A 17,451-nucleotide genomic window follows, 5' to 3' on the forward strand; every position below is an offset into this window, starting at 1 on the left:
AATGGAGGATCATTCACAAAAATCATGTTCGATGTATGTAAAGATCAAACACAAAATCATCCGTTCATATAAATAGATATATGTATATACACACATACCACCAGAATTCCAAATTAAGTTTCACTGGATTCCGCTCACCCGCTCTCTTCTCAATCAAATCTACCAAAACAAAAAGAAAAACCCTAAACAACTTAAAGAGGAGATAATCAATCAATCAGGCCATGGACATGTTAGAGAGACGACTAGGCGTCGGCCGGAAATTCCACCACCTGAGACTCAACCTCCGATTAGGCGGCGAAAGTGCTCTCCGCAGGATTTCTTTGCTTCCATGGCTCCTCCTCATCAGCCTCTCATTGCTCGGCACCATGTACCCGTGCCGTCTGCATCTCGTTCCACCGGGCTGGCTTGAGCACGTACAACCAACCCCCGACCTCGACGACGTTGCCCCGAAAGCTATCCTGCCCGCACGGTTTCCCTCCGTCGCCACTGATCCGGCATCCTTCAGATTTTCTCTGCGTGAATCTTGAGGTGCTGTGGATTCTGCTTCCATTTCCGTGCAGAGAACTCCCAAAGAAGATCTAATGGATTTCTGGAGTGAAAAAATATCTGTTTGTAGATTTATGGGCACATCGCGTTACATGCTGTGTATACATATGTGTTGTGTATATATATATATATATATACATATAATATGGTTGGAGTGGACTGGGTATAAATTTGTTTTTGTTGTTGGTTTGTGATTGGTTGGGGTTGGAGACTTTGACGGAATATGATGATTTGATTTCATCACGAATTCGAGACTGTGAAAATGGGCCGGTTCTTTTTGACTGGAACCACCACCACTTCCTTCTTCATTCGGCCACTCGCTTGCTTTTGTCAAAATGCTTTCCATGAATTATTCGTGGGTGTGTACATACATATATGTGTGTATATATATACATATATAAACCATAAAATTAGATAGTCTATAATCATTATAAATATAGTAAAAGAAGATTTTGGTTTTACTCGTGTGTTTTACACATCTATTATATATTTTTTAATATACTACATGTTTATTTTTCTTTCGAGTCATTACAATATGTACATAATCGGAATACTTAAAATTTACATCTTCAAAAGAAAGAAGCACACGATAAATATTTTGATATGATAAAATTCTTCAAGTAGGCATTAATGGGATGAAATTTTTAAAGATTTTTCGGAATGCTTGAGATGGTTTAAGACTCACTAAAAGCTACTGGATGAAAGCTTCTCACGAAAAAATAATGAGCAATTGATGCTCAAATGGGGTGTTAGGCGAGTCATAATAGATTTATGGCATGTCAACCTTTCATTTTCATAAACTGGTAGCTTCATATTTACTATAGATTTTCAAGGGATACGTAGAAAATGATAATAAATTTTGTCCTTAATAAAATAAATATGATTCATTCGTGATAGATGTCATATGTTGGTTTAGATTCTTACATGCAGGTAGGTTTAGTCTCGAAGAATTTAATATTGAAATATATGAAGATGTTATGTGCATTAACATTATGATGAGGTATAAGAAAAGTTATTTAATTGAACAATATCTCAATATTAAAATATTCTTCTCGTGGAAAGAGTAGTTAATAGTTTAGGTTAATGCGCGATAGACTTTAATGATTGATATATAAGCTTTCACATGATTGATTTAAGTGTGATGTGATAAAAAAAATATCAATATTTTAATAACATCAGAAGATAGGTTAGCTAACTATTAAAATATATGATACGTTGAAATAAGTGATCATTACAATTACATTAAATGAGTTAAAACTTTCATATTACAAATTTAACACGTTAAGAGAATACTCTAAATGAAATGAGTTTTATAATTAATTTAAAATCTCAAACCCTAAATTTCAATAATCCAAAGTCATCCATACTTTGTTTGTCATTATATTCATCATCTTCCTTCCCTCTTAACTCACTCCCTTGTCGTCCATCACAACTCCTGCCATTTTCACTCTCCATCGGATATCTTATTTTATTTACCCATTTCAGCCACTAGTTCACCATCTACGTAACCCTTTTTTTCCATCTCCTTTTTCATCGCTAGAGACCAATGCCAACAACTACAAGCGCTCAGACTCCTAGAACCTTACATCAAGAATATGATGAAACACGTTCAATACTTCATTCTCGAATAAAGTTAAAAAGTCATACAAAATAAATAGATAAAAAGAAAGGAGATCCCCTTGTTGAACCCCATGTCCGTGGAAAGAAAAAATCTCATCAAGACATCCCTTAAACCCCAAATTTGTCATAGTTGTAATAAAAAAAGTCACTCAACCGTGTCTTACGCTTTCGATATCTAACTACAACATTAACTTCATTTATTAAAAGACTTCAAATAATAAAAAAATTCAAAAACAACTTAAACATTTTTAGTGATTAAGTAACATATAAAAAAGTAGATTGAAACTTACGAGTAATGTTATGCAAGAATTTTTTAGAAGATTTTTTCACGCATTTAGAAATCAACTCCGTAACAATGTTATATAAATCAATCAAATGTAAAACTACAAACAAATTTAGGCTGTTTAACTTTAGGAATTAAATTAACAAACTCATAATTTATTTAACCTAAAAAAACGTGCTGATTAAGAAAAAAAAACATAATTAAGATCTTATTATTAATAGAAGCTTAATTAAGAATAAAGTAGATACATTCTTAAAACTTAAAATCTTATGGGAATATTTTTAAGGAGACAATTCTAAAGCATATATATATATATATATTTTTTCCAAAGTGCTAACAATGAAAATCAAATCCATATGATTAAATACATTCTCTCAATCTAATCTAACTATTCCTTTACCTCAACATAGATTCAAGAACAACTTCCACCAAAATTAGCCACTTTATGTAATATTATATATATATATATATATATATACATACACATATACATACATTAGAAGAATTCTAGTCTGTTCAAGGACTTTTTTAGAGTTAGCACCAAGACCCTTTCCTTAGCTTCAAAGAATAATTATTTTTTTACTTACAATTTAATTTAAATAGTTAATACAAACAATACATACAATGAAATGTCTGAGTTGGACCCCAAACCCAACACAGTATTCCATCTCTCTGTCTTGAGCTGTAAAGTCTCCAAATTTTCCTGTTTGCTAAGCCTGTAAAGCTTAGCTTCAATATTTATTTATATACTATTTAATGATTACATTTTTTTATATCTAAATAAATTAAGCCACTGTTTTTTTTTTTTAATTTTTAATATAATTTGATAAAATATATTATTTCCTATCTTCAAATTTACAAATTCTTTTTTGATGTATCATCCTAAATTATACATCTTGTGAGTTAATGATTGAGAAATAAATATGGGGATTAGTGGGGTCATAATATAAATAGAATATAATTGAGGGGGTAGGTAGCCTTAGCTATTCTAAGCCTTAGCTATGATAAAAATGGGCTATAGATATAGTGGGCTTGAGCATGGTCCAGGGTGTATTTATACTGAGAATGGCTCAGGAATCAATTTGTGGGTCAATGCCAAAAATTATATGTTAAATGTTGGTACTTGACAGCTTTCTATTCTTCTATTATGGGCCTAGGTTTTGTTTTAAAGGAATTTTTGTTACTTTAAAACATATATATGTGTATATCCAAACCCTTTTAATATATATATATATATATTTATAAGATGATATTTGATTATATAGATTTTAATTTGTTTTATTCTCTATTTTTTGTGCCCTTTTATATATGAGTAACTGTTGTAGTGTGAGAATTGAGACTCTATATATTATTTGCAAAATAAGAGACGAGCGACAAATAAGTTTGAATATAAAAAAACTCTCTATAAATTAAGGTAGTGTTCAAGATTTCTTTTATGCAGAATAAGAAATTAAAATGAAATTTTATAAAACTTAGGGTTTTAGTCTCATACATTTTAAAATATTACTTTTAGGGAAAATTACATGTGGGTTTATTGGGAATAAGAAATTAAAATGAAATTTTATAAAACTTAGGGTTTTAGTCTCATACATTTTAAAATATTACTTTTAGGGTAAATTACATGTGGGTTTATTGGGAATAAGAAATTAAAATGAAATTTTATAAAACTTAGGGTTTTAGTCTCATACATTTTAAAATATTACTTTTAGGGTAAATTACATGTGGGTTTATTGGGAATAAGAAATTAAAATGAAATTTTATAAAACTTAGGGTTTTAGTCTCTTACATTTTAAAATATTACTTTTAGGATAAATTACATGTGGGTTTATTGGGAACAAGAAATTAAAATGAAATTTTATAAAATTTAGGGTTTTAGTCTCATACATTTTAAAATATTATTTTTAGGGTAAATTACATGTGGGTTTATTGGGAACAAGAAATTAAAATGAAATTTTATAAAATTTAGGGTTTTAGTCTCATACATTTTAAAATATTACTTTTAGGGTAAATTACATGTGGGTTTATTTGTGAATAAGAAATTAAAATGAAATTTTATAAAATTTAGGGTTTTAGTCTCTTACATTTTAAAATATTACTTTTAGGGTAAATTACATGTGGGTTTATTGGGAATAAGAAATTAAAAAGAAATTTTATAAAACTTAGGGTTTTAGTCTCTTACATTTTAAAATATTACTTTTAGGGTAAATTACATGTGGGTTTATTGGGAACAAGAAATTAAAATGAAATTTTATAAAATTTAGGGTTTTAGTCTCTTACATTTTAAAATATTACTTTTAGGGTAAATTACATGTGGGTTTTGATATTTGGGTAAAATCTAATTATTTCATATCTTTACCATTGCAAAAAAAAATTCAAAATAAACACTTATAATTTTAATAAAATATGTCATATGAATAAGAAGTTAACTCTTCTCCTCTAACCTAAAGGTTTGATTAATCCTTTTTAAAATAAAAAAATTAGTCAAATTGTAGGTAAAAATTAATTAAAAACTACAATTGTAAAGGTGTGTGTGTATATATATATATATATATGTATAGATCATAATTTAGGTTATTTAATTTTATTTTTTTTTAAAAAAGAAAGCATGATCTACTAAAGGGGGTGGAGATAGGAGAGCATATCACCCATTCCAAAAATGAAGACGATTGATATGAAATTTTATAAAAGTTGTTTCGTACGCTTTTACTCAAAAAGGAATGTATAATTAAAGAGGTTTTTAATTTGTGTGGTTTTAGGATAATGATTCCTTTTTATGATGTTGAAATATTGGCCCCTTTAGTCATTTGTATACATACATACATACATACATACATACATACACACACACACACACATATACATTCACGTACATTTTCTTATTACCTTAACAATGGGTTCTTAGTATTATAACTCTTAATTTTTTATTATGAACTTTAATTAAAAAATTATGTCATATCACTATATATGCAAATAGTTCAAATTACTGCTAAACCCTCTCTCTCTCTCTCTCTATATATATATATATGTGTGTGTGTGTATATATTATATCTCTTTTCTTTGTTATGATCAACTTGTGTCATCTATTGATCATGGAATATGCTTACCCATATGTCTTATCAAGGAAAATGACAATTAGGAGTAAATTAATCTAATAGCTTGCAGTTTATGGGAATTAAACCAAGATTAATTAAAATCAACTTTTCATTTGGACCCTTTTACATATCTACTTAATTATTGGTCATTTGGGTAATCTTTTTAATTAATTAACAAGGTTCAATCTCATTTTCCAGAAGTTCAGCCATCACTCTCAAGTTTATTGTAAAAATTAAGAAAGAAGTAATTATAAAATTAATATACTACTCAAAAAGTCTATTGGGTTTGAATTGATTTCTCTTAAACCCAATAATTATAATTATAATTATATATATATATATATACGTATATAAAATATCTAAAATTCTGGGTCTACTCTGTTGAAGAAGAAGAATTTTTTTTTTTCCTGAAAAAATAAGAGATATTTTCTAAATTAAAAAATATATAATATGTACATTAGTAAATCGTAAAAACTATATATATATATACATATTATTAACACTTCAAATTTGTGTTTTTTGATTTTTCAATTCTTAGTAAACTTTTAGTGGTAATTCTCATATTCATTTGGTTGTAAAGTTTTAAGTTTAACATGCACAATTAAATATAATTATTGTAGTTGGAATAAATTATATTTTAATTATGTATATACGAAAACTAATACAAAAACTAAAACCAAAAATTTTATTAGAAATTAAATTAGATATGAATCAAACACAACGTAAAAAGTTATATATTTTCAAAACTATACATATATGCATTCGTATATAATACACTTAGTATAATGAAATATGATGAACTAGCGAGCATACGATTCCAACCATGTTCTTTATCTTGGTTTTTTGTTCTTCATTTTGAAAAGCTCGATATGATGGAAGAAAGAAGAATGAGTCCGAAACCATACATGGAAAGCTTTGTTTACTGTACTTTAATGACCGATATATATTAAATGGATATCTGATTATATAAATTACCAACCTAGTGATCAAGAAGCGGATAACTAAAAAGTGTATATATATATATATATATATATATAATTTGTTTTGTACTCATATAATTGTATGTTTCTGTGTTTTTATCTGATAATCTTGTCATGAAAAGGGAAAAGGAAATAAAACTGAAAGGAAAAAGATCTTTTGCCATCTAGGGTTTATGGTGCAGTATTATCTCCCAAAAGAGACGGGTATATATATATACAAGTGTAAAAGCAGGAGTGAATTAATACAGAAGATAGAAAATAATTTTTTAGAAAAAGGAGAAAATTTATAAGGAAAAAAGAAAAGCTTCCACCAATGGTGTCTTTAAATAACAAGTTGGTCGAATGATCCAAAAAAGCAAACGCATCTCACAGTCAAACCCATGAAAATGGACAAGATAATAATGAACAGAAAGCTATACATATATATATATATGTATATACACACACACACACAAGACAAAAACCCACATATATAATAATCATCATCAACATATATCTCTTCAAATTTTGAAGCAATAATATATAATTACAGTGTCCTACAGCAAAAGGAATATAAATATTTATATGATCATCATCATCATCATCATCATCATCATATCGTCAACATTATCATCTATACAATGTTTTAATGCTGTATATCCTAGAGAAAAATAGTATACTCGTTATCAGTTCTTTTTTCTCCTTATTCTTCTACAATACTATAAGGTATATAAGCAAACCTCGTATTGAGTCTCCTATTGCATTTCCACATATAAAATTAACATCCATACTTGTGTACACAAACTTAGATATAGATAAATATATCTTGGTGTATCTATTTGTATACGCATATGATAGAATATTCTATATATCTATATATGTAACATATCTTTGTGGCCTGACCTGATGATGAGATTTGCATGCACACTTGAGAGAACTTGAAGCCAATATCCTTCTGACGAGTGAACATGATCATCTCTTATATCTTCCCTGGCAATTACCAAAATCTCAATACCCAAATCCAGAAAGTGTAAATATGTATACGTATATATGTGTATTATCAAACACTTGTGATTATTAACGCCAACAGCTTCCAAATCCTATAGCTAGCTACTCCCAAACTTTTGATTTCTTGAAGATATAAGATCACAAGACACAGTATATATATGTACCATTTTTTGTGCCACATCAGCTTGAAATTGAAGCTTAATTCAAGAGTACCAATTCAATCCAGGCAGCTGAAATGGAGGTCGAAAAATCCCATCCGCCATGAACCCCAACATTGACTGTGAAGGGTGCAATGAAGTGTTGTTTTGCGGCTGTAGCTGGCTAAGCAGAGTGACAACTGACCCATTCCCATTATCTACCTCTTCTCTTCCATTAATTCCTCCATCGTTGATATCCCCATGAAATTTCTTGCTCGTCGAAGGCCCACCGCCGGGCTCTTCATCCGCCCAGTATAGTGAAGGCAGTGTTCTCTTAGCAGACAACCCTGACAACTCTGCCTTGGAGCTCGAAGACTCCAATTGTGACATGGCCGTACCATTGTTAATCCCATCGTTGCTAATCATTCCTTCGAACAGGTTCTGGTCATTATCCAGCAACGAGCCGTAGCCTATGCTCTTTGTGGGTAGATGAAGTTTTCCGTTACAGCCAACTGATATGGAAGGTAGAATAGGACCAAGCATGTCATCCATGGAGTCTTCCTTGTCATGATCCATGGGTCTGTTTGTGTTGTTCTTCTTGTAGATTCGGCATAAAACCCAATCGTCAAGCTAAACCAAAACAATCCCAACCAAAAAACAAAAAAACCACCAGAAGCGTTAATGGATGTCTGAAATTATAATCTACCAATAAAAGAAATCATGAAACGATTAATTAGTACCCTTAAGGAGTTCTTCCGGTTTCCTAAGTCGATGCAGCCAGGAGGCTTATTGTTAGTCTTATTATCAGCAAGCCTATATTCATGCATGATCCAGTTGGTCTTAATCCCCTTCGGCGGCTTCCCTCCATAGAAGACAAGCGCCTTTTTAACACCAACCTTTTGAGTCCCGCCAGATGTCAACACCGGCTTATCAGTTCCGGTAGCCTTCCAATACCCTGAAGTTGCCGCTCTGTTTGGCCTCGCCCCGTTTGGATACTTCCTGTCTCGAGGACTAAAGAAGTACCATTCCTGCTCTCCAAAAGTGGCCTTAGCTGCAATCAACACGTTCCCCCATCGTCATCCTCGCCCATATTTACTCTTTATGGAATCAGAACTCACCACAGAACTTAAAAAATAAAAAAAGAAAACAAACAGAAACGCACACATATTTAATACATATTTACATAATTAACAGTAATTCTACCTGGTAACTCCCACGGATCAAACTTGTACAAATCAACTTCAGCTATGATTGCAACTGGTAACGGAGCTGACGAGGCCTTCTTCTTAAGATAGTGAACCACGAGCTCCTCATCGGTTGGATGAAACCGGAATCCCGGCGGCAATTGCGGCTGTCGCGAGCCCGCCGATGAGTCGGTACTCTCCATTTTCGTGCACCCCGCTGTCTCTGAAGCAGAATTTCTCTAACACTTCCAATACAAATTTCAGAATTCCAAGCTTTTTACTTCCAATTTCGCTTCCTTCCGGTAGAAGAAGAGCATGTCAAATTAAGCAGATGAATATTTCTTTTCTTTTTTGAAATTTTTGAGAGGATTGCTCAAAAATCAAATGCCGCAAAGAGTCGCCATAGCCATTCTTTTAAATGGGCATATAGAATATGACACTTCTTCTTTGATATTTTGTTTGGTTGCTGAGTTTATATAGTATGCACCTGAATCTCTGATCTGGTTTTGTAATCTCAAATGAGAATCTGCCACGTGGAAGGATTAAGGCTAATTAGTACCGAGGAGTGGTTAATTTACTAAATTAACCCTGGGTTTGGAATTAGCCGAGTTCATGCATTGGCTGATAAAGACGCGCAGTGGATGGGCACCTGATGATGACGGCAACTGGGAGTTAGGACCGTTGATTGGTTGACACGTGTCATTCTGTTGGCGCTAGGAACGTCGACACGTGTGATTAGGTGGGGACCACAAGGCACACAAGGCAACAAAAAGATAATACATGCACCGAGGCGGATAAGCGTGGCGTCGGGTGGGGCAAAAGCTTTTACGCCCCAGATGTCATGCTTTATTTATTTATTTATTAGTAGTAAAAATTAAAAAATAATTATTACATAACAAAAGTTCATAATAATAAATTTAATTTAATTAATCATATTATTATATGTGATTAATGGAATTTAATATATGTTTATTAAATGTTTAATATAAATAATTTTGCAACGCGTAATTATCTTATTTTAATCAAACGGGATCCGTACTAAATGAACGGGGGCCCAGGGGTGGGAAGAGAGGATGAGAACAAAATGCCACATGTGCCCTCAAAAACCGTTGGGAGGGCGGGCGGGGGGGGGGTGTGGCGACTGGCCGAAAATTTGATGGGTGTGGAGGTGGGGCCCAGTGCTAGCTCCATGATCGACCGGAGGGCCCCATCCGGTGTCGTTTCATGTAGCCCATTTCGCATCAGCCGAAACCATGATCATGATCACCCAATCACATCCCGCATGATCTCCTTTGATTAATTTTAGGATTATGCTGATTTGATTTATACTCAAATTTACCATCATCCTCATTATCATTATATTTTTACAAAATTTATTTCTTAATTCATGTGTTAAAAAGTATTTTGAAGAATATTTGATTTTAGTTATTTGCTAATTTGATAAAATTTAAAAATAATTACTATGTTTTTCTAATAATTACATTATTAACCATATGTTATATAAGTATATTATCATAATATATAAGACTAGCTATGACTACTACATATCAAACATCCAATAAATATTAATAATTATTTTAAAACTAATTTAAAATCAAAATAAGCTTCTTACAAAATATATATATATATATATATATATATATATATAAGACGTATCCTCATATGCTTTAAAAAATTTTATATGCACATACTCAAATTTTAAATATGAGTAACGTAATTATCCTTTATAAATTTGTTTATAATATAAACTAAGATTTTAATTCTAGTGACATAAATTATAAAAATTATAAACTCACAGTATTCAAGTACGCTACTTTATTATTGACAGTGTAATATTAGATTTATCGTATTAAATATGTCGACGTGATTAATATTTAACTGACTGAGAAGACTGTAGTAATTAGCATTTAAATGTTATTAGTAAAATTACATAATTTATATTTAACCTCAATTTATATAATCATAATTCACATAGTAATATAAACGAACTCTAATCTATTATAATTCATAAAATAATTTTAACAATTATATAAATAAAACCGTATTTATATTTCTTGAATTTCCAATAAAATAGAATGCATATTGCATGGTAACCTTACTAAAAACATTATAAATATATATATATACAAGGCTTATATACTTAATTTGGCTATATGCTATTAAATTTGTTCAAATTAGCCCTTATAACATTCTTATATTCAAAATGATCTTATATTAAAAATATACTTTGGACTCAACTATTATCATATCGAATTAAGTCTTTCATCCGAGTCTAAATCAAGAATTAAATATTCTACCATCTTTTCCTATAAACTATAATCAATAATTATATGAATCTTTGAACATGATTTACATTGTTAATAATATTTTAATTAAGTTACTAATTTAAATATATATATATATGTGTGTGTGTGTGTGTGTATATACTGCTGATTTTTCTGATTCCTTGTGGATCCCATGATCATAACACACAGAGAGACAGGAATATGTTTTGAGTCTATATCAATCCTAGCATTAGCGTGTATGTATACACATATTCATATATGCAATTATTAATATATATTATGCACTGATTTGATGATTGATCATCATTATTTGGCATTTACATTGCAATCAATTTGTAATATATATAGATATATAGTAGGTAAATCCAAAGTAATATATATATATATATATATATCTATATATAGTAGGTAAATCCAAAGTAATATATATCGCGTAAAGGCTCCAAAATTGATGGTGAATGAATACAGTCATAAATTCTCTGCTGAAAATCTATATGTATATGTTATATAAGATTATTTATTTTTCTAACTATTTTTATTATTTTCTCAAGGAGTTAAAGATTAAAAAAAAAAAAAGATTTTCTGTCAACTAACTTAGTTTTAAGAATTAATTATGCACGTGCTCTATATATATATATGTATGTGTTATATAAGATTCATGCATTATATATATAAAAAAGATATTCGTGCATGAACCCAAATGAAGTTGCTAAGATATTTTTTGAAGAAAGTTGACAGCATAGCTTCTTACAACATGGATGTACATGAGTGTTCATACTTTTGAGGATTTCCCATGTGACTTGCATATATTAGATAAGCTATTACAAGTTCATAATTAATGGCTTCTGTGCACATATGTGTATGTATATGTTTATATATATATATATATATATATATATGTATGTACATGTAATTATCGAATTATGTTATGAGTCAACTTCTCAATTTCAATGGTAAACCTAACAAGCTCTTTCAAATTCTTGTTGATCAAAAGAGTAAAATACTCGTGAGCACTTTAAAAAATTATTTTATTATTGATGTCAACTTTCGGTTTCAAACTACATTAATATTCATCACGAGTTCGTGCACATATAAAAATTTTAATTTCGGTAATTCACAATTTTTATTGATTAATATTTATAAATTAAATTATTTTTTATTAACTTAATAAATAATTTTATTATTTATTTATTAATTATTATTTAACTAAATGATAAATATTTTCATTTTTTTTTACGATCTCAGTTGTAATGGTGTATATTTAACTCTTCAACATTAATAAAACTTATCTTTCATTTAAATAAAAAATATATATATATACACAATAATTGAATATCAACTCTATATTCAACATCTGATATCGTATGATACACACACACACACACACACACATATATATATATATATATATATATACATACCTTTAGATAAGGTAAGTATATATCTATATGTATACATAGTAATAGATTTCACTTTTTTTTTCATAAATTTTAATTTGTGATTTAATATATTTCAACTTTATTATCTAACATATCCAACCCAATAGATAAATATATATACACATACATACATAAATATATGTATATAGGTGTATATATGTGTATGGTGCCAAACAAGTTTTTTGAAGAGACAAGCACCGGTCTTCATGGCACAGAAAAAAGGACTTAATATCCCTCCAATTAGGGCAAAATCACAATTGCATGACCCTTCAACATGTGATTGAGGCCTTCGCCTGGTTAGTTGTTTTGTTATTTTAATTCAACATATTTTTCTTTCACGTAATTCATTAAATTATTCGATAAATCTAATTATATTCGATAAATTTTAAATAATAAATTCTTATCTCTTTATTGTTTATGCTGTTATACGTGTCAAAACGTGTTTATTAAAATTTAATATATATCGTAACCAGACAAAAAAACTTATTAAAATTGATCGATTCGAATTAAATTTGTACTAACTACGCTGCTTACGTTTCTAAGATGACAAAACGATATCATATATGTATATTTATGTGTACACACACATACATATATATATGTATACACAATCAATCGAGGAGTATAAAACTAGGGTTTTCATTATTCAACAAAATGGTGCTTAATTTGCATCTCCATCAAGGACTTTAATTAGTACATAAGGCCTAAATAACTTGCAAAGAGCAACTTTCCATTCTTGTAAACTCTTTTTTGAAAAATCCAAAATGACGATCAAGATTTTTCTCCATGTTGCAATGTCTAGCTGTTAGTCATTTGAATGGATGGTGATGTAGATTTCTTAACCTATCGGTTGCTTACATACATATGTATGTGCGCGTGTGTATGTATATGTGTATACATGGGTTAAATCTCTTTAATTTTCTGATTGATTCACACAATCTCTCTTTACATAAAGCATATATATATATATATATATATATGGTCAAAGATATATGTATAGGTGAGTGAATATTTATTGATTTGAAGTCACTAAGGCTCCGGAGATTCTGGATAATGAATTTATGAAAAAATTCAGAATTAAAAATTTGTAACTCTTGATTCTATTTAGGATTAGATTGAAAAGTCTAGCAGGTAATTTTCCGCACGTGGATTATAATTCCTAAACTCGCAAATAATAGATACTTACACGGATTATCTACCTATAATCCAAAGACTAAGGAGCATGTATGTGACTTGTAATATACAATCATATATATATATATATGTATATGTATATGTACATGTGCGACAAACTTCTGATAGAAAATATATACATATGATAACTTGTACACATAATCGTGTTAATAGTTTAAATTAAGATGTATGTATTAAAGATTAATTAATCTCATTTTATTCATGTTCATATAGTTCGATATATGTACATATATGTATGTATATATATCTCCGATTTCGTACTTATAATTAATTATGCATAATATGGAAGCTTAAATTAATTAAATTACTGTTGGAACGTTGTAAACATGTTGCAGCCGAGTATAGTGTAAAAAATTAAAAGTGTATTTAAATTTTTAATAATTAAATATATTTATTAAATAAAAAATAAGAACTTAATAAATACTTTATAGTACTATATTTATTTTTTAATGTATTAAAATCACTTTTTAAAATTTAATAAATAACTTTTCATGTTAATTATTCTTCTAATTTAATAAAATTAGTTTCATAAATGTAATTAAACATTGTGATGTTAGCTTAATTAGAAAGTAATCAAGAGTATTTTAAAAATTATTATTTCTTAGGGGGGTAAATTTTTGTTTGCATTTGAAATAAAACAAGTATATGCATGTATAGCTCTACATATATATATACATACACACACACTATATTTCCAAAACCTGAAACACCCACATTAATCTTAAATAAGATTTGAAAATGCAAACATCATAAGATTTAACTTTTTTATCTTCCAAAATCATGGGTATGGTCTGATTTAATGAAATTATAATTATAATATAATATTATATATATACATATATATATATATATATATATCCTATCAATTAGTGTGTAGCTATCGACCAATAGTTGTATTTAAGCTGAATTAGCAAGGAAGTTGGATTTACGATCACTTTCCATTTTGAATAATGAAGACAAATTTATCAGTCTCTTTCTTAAACCAATTAAGCATATGCACTCAGCGAAAGGATAATTAATTTAATTAATTAATTGGTGTTAATTGATTAATTAGAAAGCATATACTTACATGTGTGTGTGTATATATATATATATGTATATATATATATGCTCTGAGATTGTGGATTTTATTCAGATTAAAGCAAACCACAAATATGAATATGTTTAAGCTAAAACCAGACCTACCCACAATTAATAATCCAATCAGTCCATATCTCCATCTTTCTTTATCTCTACAACTACTCATCTGATCTATTCTTAATTTTTGTTTGATTACAGACCGCATTTTTGTCTGACATATATATATATATATATACATTCTCTGGTTACTCAGGATAAACCCTTTTAATTATAGTTACTAGCTACTACATATACATATACACATACACATACATATACATATACATATATATGTAACCTGTTTCATCTTTTTCTTGAGAGAATATTGCATCATTAGACTTTTGAACAGACCAGGAAAAATAATATGTACATATCAATTATAATACAATCTCATAACAACGATATACAGAATATAATATCTAAATATTAATATTACAGTAAATATATATATATATATGTATATATTAATAAACTATCATATAATAAAAAAGAAACGGCTATTTTATTTTGGCTCTTTAATAAGCCTAAGTGGGCTTGTGATTGATTGAATCACTTGACCCATTGGGCTGTACAAAGTGGTTCAGGCCCACTAAGTATATGGGCCAAAATTGTGCTTTTATAGGCCCATTAAGATTAATAATAAATATATGTTATTTATATACTTATATATATATTTATATATTCATAAATTTGTAAATATTTATCTATTAAACCAATATTTAACATAAATTTTATATTAATAAAAATAAATTTTTAAAATAAGTTGAACATGATATACTTGACTTCTTATATGTATTCACACTGTCTCACATATATATATATATATATGTGCATATATACATACAGCACACGTGTGAAGTCAATCATTGGCAAGCATTAATTAACTAAATTGGATCTAACAAATAAGTAATAGAATATTCTGTTTATGGGTTTCGTATTAGTTAGTTAGATTTCGAATAGTTACAACCTATTAAAAATTTAATTAAATATATATATATTTTTTAAAAAAATAATAATAAAATATTCCATTTTAATATAAAATTTGTTGAAAGTATAAATTTGAATATGAACTTTTGGTCAAGGCAGCAGCTTATTTGGACAAGCTACCCGTTGAACTTATTTTCATTCCGGATTGTATTTATCTTCTTAGAAAATATTTGTATTTATGTAATTAAAATATAAAAATTAAGTTTAATTTTATGTATAAAGTTCTCAAAATTGATACAGATAATATGTTTAGTTTTTTAATCAACTGTGTGGGATTTATATGTAAGTTTTATCGTGCATAAAAGATTATCAAATTTAATTGAATCCGTTCAAGTGATCTGATACGATTAAAAAGTATTTTCAAATTTAATACATCAAATTAAAAATAACGAAAACTTAAAGAATATAAATAGACAGTTATAATTTCTAAATTAAATGTTATAGTTTTTTTATTATGTTATCTTATCATTATAAAAAAAAAAAAAAGTGTGCCAAAACTTTAAAAGATCTACGTGTTGATTTGAAAAATTTATTGCATAACCCACAAATTTCTTCAGTTATAAATTTAAGTACATACTTACATTTCTAGATTTATATCTCTTTAGTTTAAAGTTAATATGTTGTGGAAAGAAATTTTATTTTAATATGTAAAAAACTAATCTTTATATATATATATATATATATATATATATATATATAATGATAAAAGTGAGGTTAATTGATTGGGAATATTTGGGTCAAAGAATAATGAGGTTGACCGCACGTGCAAGAAAACAATCAAAATGGTCAATGTATATCTCTTCAATTTAATTATTTATACATTTATTATATAATTCATTACATATAGTCCATCCATATCTATAACTCGACACTATGATTGATTGAATTCCAACTTTGATTGGGAATCTAATGGAGTATAATCCCAAAAAAAAAAGTGCTAATGCCACTTTCAAGCTTCAAACCTAGTACTTATCGTCCCTCACTTTTACTTTTGCCAATCCTTTTTTGACATTTTCCCACCTAATTTATACATATATATATATATATTTATTGGAATTATAAATTAATTAATTAATTAAGATTAAATTAATTATTAAGAAGAAAAATAATGAATTTAAGGATTAATGCAAAAGGGATGAAACAAATAATAAGGAAACCAAAAGGAAACGTTTCCTTTTTGGCATGTCATGCCATCGACACTTCGCAAATTAAAATCAACACGCATTTGATTACTGATACTAATCTTGATTAATTAAAGGATAACCCACTTGCATGCACACACATATATGTACCCACATATATATATATATATATATATGTACACATCTTTATACTTAGCTTGTAGCTATAGGTTCAATTAATGTTCTTTTTAATGGGTTTGGTTAGGTTGATAGAAAATTTGGTATCACGGGCTTCAAAGATTTACAAGGAGACAAGGAGATATCTTGAGTTGCAAATTCTGGTGGGGGAGCTAGAAGGCATACACCTAAAATATGTCCTCACTCCTGACTTATATCCAATCTATACACCATTACTGTATTAGTGCTTCTATTCATATCTACAAAGTCTATATATTTATATACACGAATACGTATAAT

At 28.5% G+C, this 17,451-nt stretch overlaps 2 protein-coding genes across 3 annotated transcripts; both read right to left on the reverse strand.

The window, feature by feature from the left end:
- Positions 1–38: 38 nt before the first annotated feature.
- On the reverse strand, positions 39–659 carry LOC110812296 (uncharacterized). The gene has a single exon (XM_022039033.2). It carries the CDS (start codon positions 548–550, stop codon positions 215–217), a length of 336 nt encoding a protein of 111 aa, XP_021894725.1. The 5' UTR covers positions 551–659; the 3' UTR covers positions 39–214.
- A 6,399-nt stretch (positions 660–7,058) lies between these two features.
- NAC2 (NAC domain containing protein 2) lies at positions 7,059–9,263 on the reverse strand. Of its 2 annotated transcripts, XM_022039032.2 has the most exons (4): positions 8,849–9,263; positions 8,386–8,696; positions 7,673–8,275; positions 7,059–7,490 (listed from the first exon to the last, which is right to left on the reverse strand). In XM_022039032.2, exons 1-3 carry the CDS (start codon positions 9,030–9,032, stop codon positions 7,712–7,714), a joined length of 1,059 nt encoding a protein of 352 aa, XP_021894724.1. In that variant the 5' UTR covers positions 9,033–9,263; the 3' UTR covers positions 7,059–7,490; positions 7,673–7,711. The 2 variants fall into 2 exon arrangements, with proteins under 2 accessions (XP_021894724.1, XP_021894723.1); XM_022039031.2 differs by having other exon boundaries at positions 7,059–8,275; positions 8,849–9,262.
- Positions 9,264–17,451: the final 8,188 nt, after the last annotated feature.

Source organism: Carica papaya, chromosome 4 (assembly GCF_054855325.1).
Source record: "Carica papaya isolate Zhongbai chromosome 4, ASM5485532v1, whole genome shotgun sequence".
Taxonomy (NCBI): Eukaryota; Viridiplantae; Streptophyta; class Magnoliopsida; order Brassicales; family Caricaceae; genus Carica; species Carica papaya.

Bases quoted from the DNA above. Each gene is read 5' to 3' on its own strand.
- LOC110812296 (XM_022039033.2), bottom strand. From the start codon at position 550: ATGGAAGCAGAATCCACAGCACCTCAAGATTCACGCAGAGAAAATCTG.
- NAC2 (XM_022039032.2), bottom strand. From the start codon at position 9,032: ATGGAGAGTACCGACTCATCGGCGGGCTCGCGACAGCCGCAATTGCCG. The intron at 8,697-8,848 runs GTAGAATTACTG...TGTTGATTGCAG, and splicing joins TGATCCGTGGGAGTTACCAG to CTAAGGCCACTTTTGGAGAG. The intron at 8,276-8,385 runs GTACTAATTAAT...GTTTTGGTTTAG, and splicing joins ACCGGAAGAACTCCTTAAGG to CTTGACGATTGGGTTTTATG.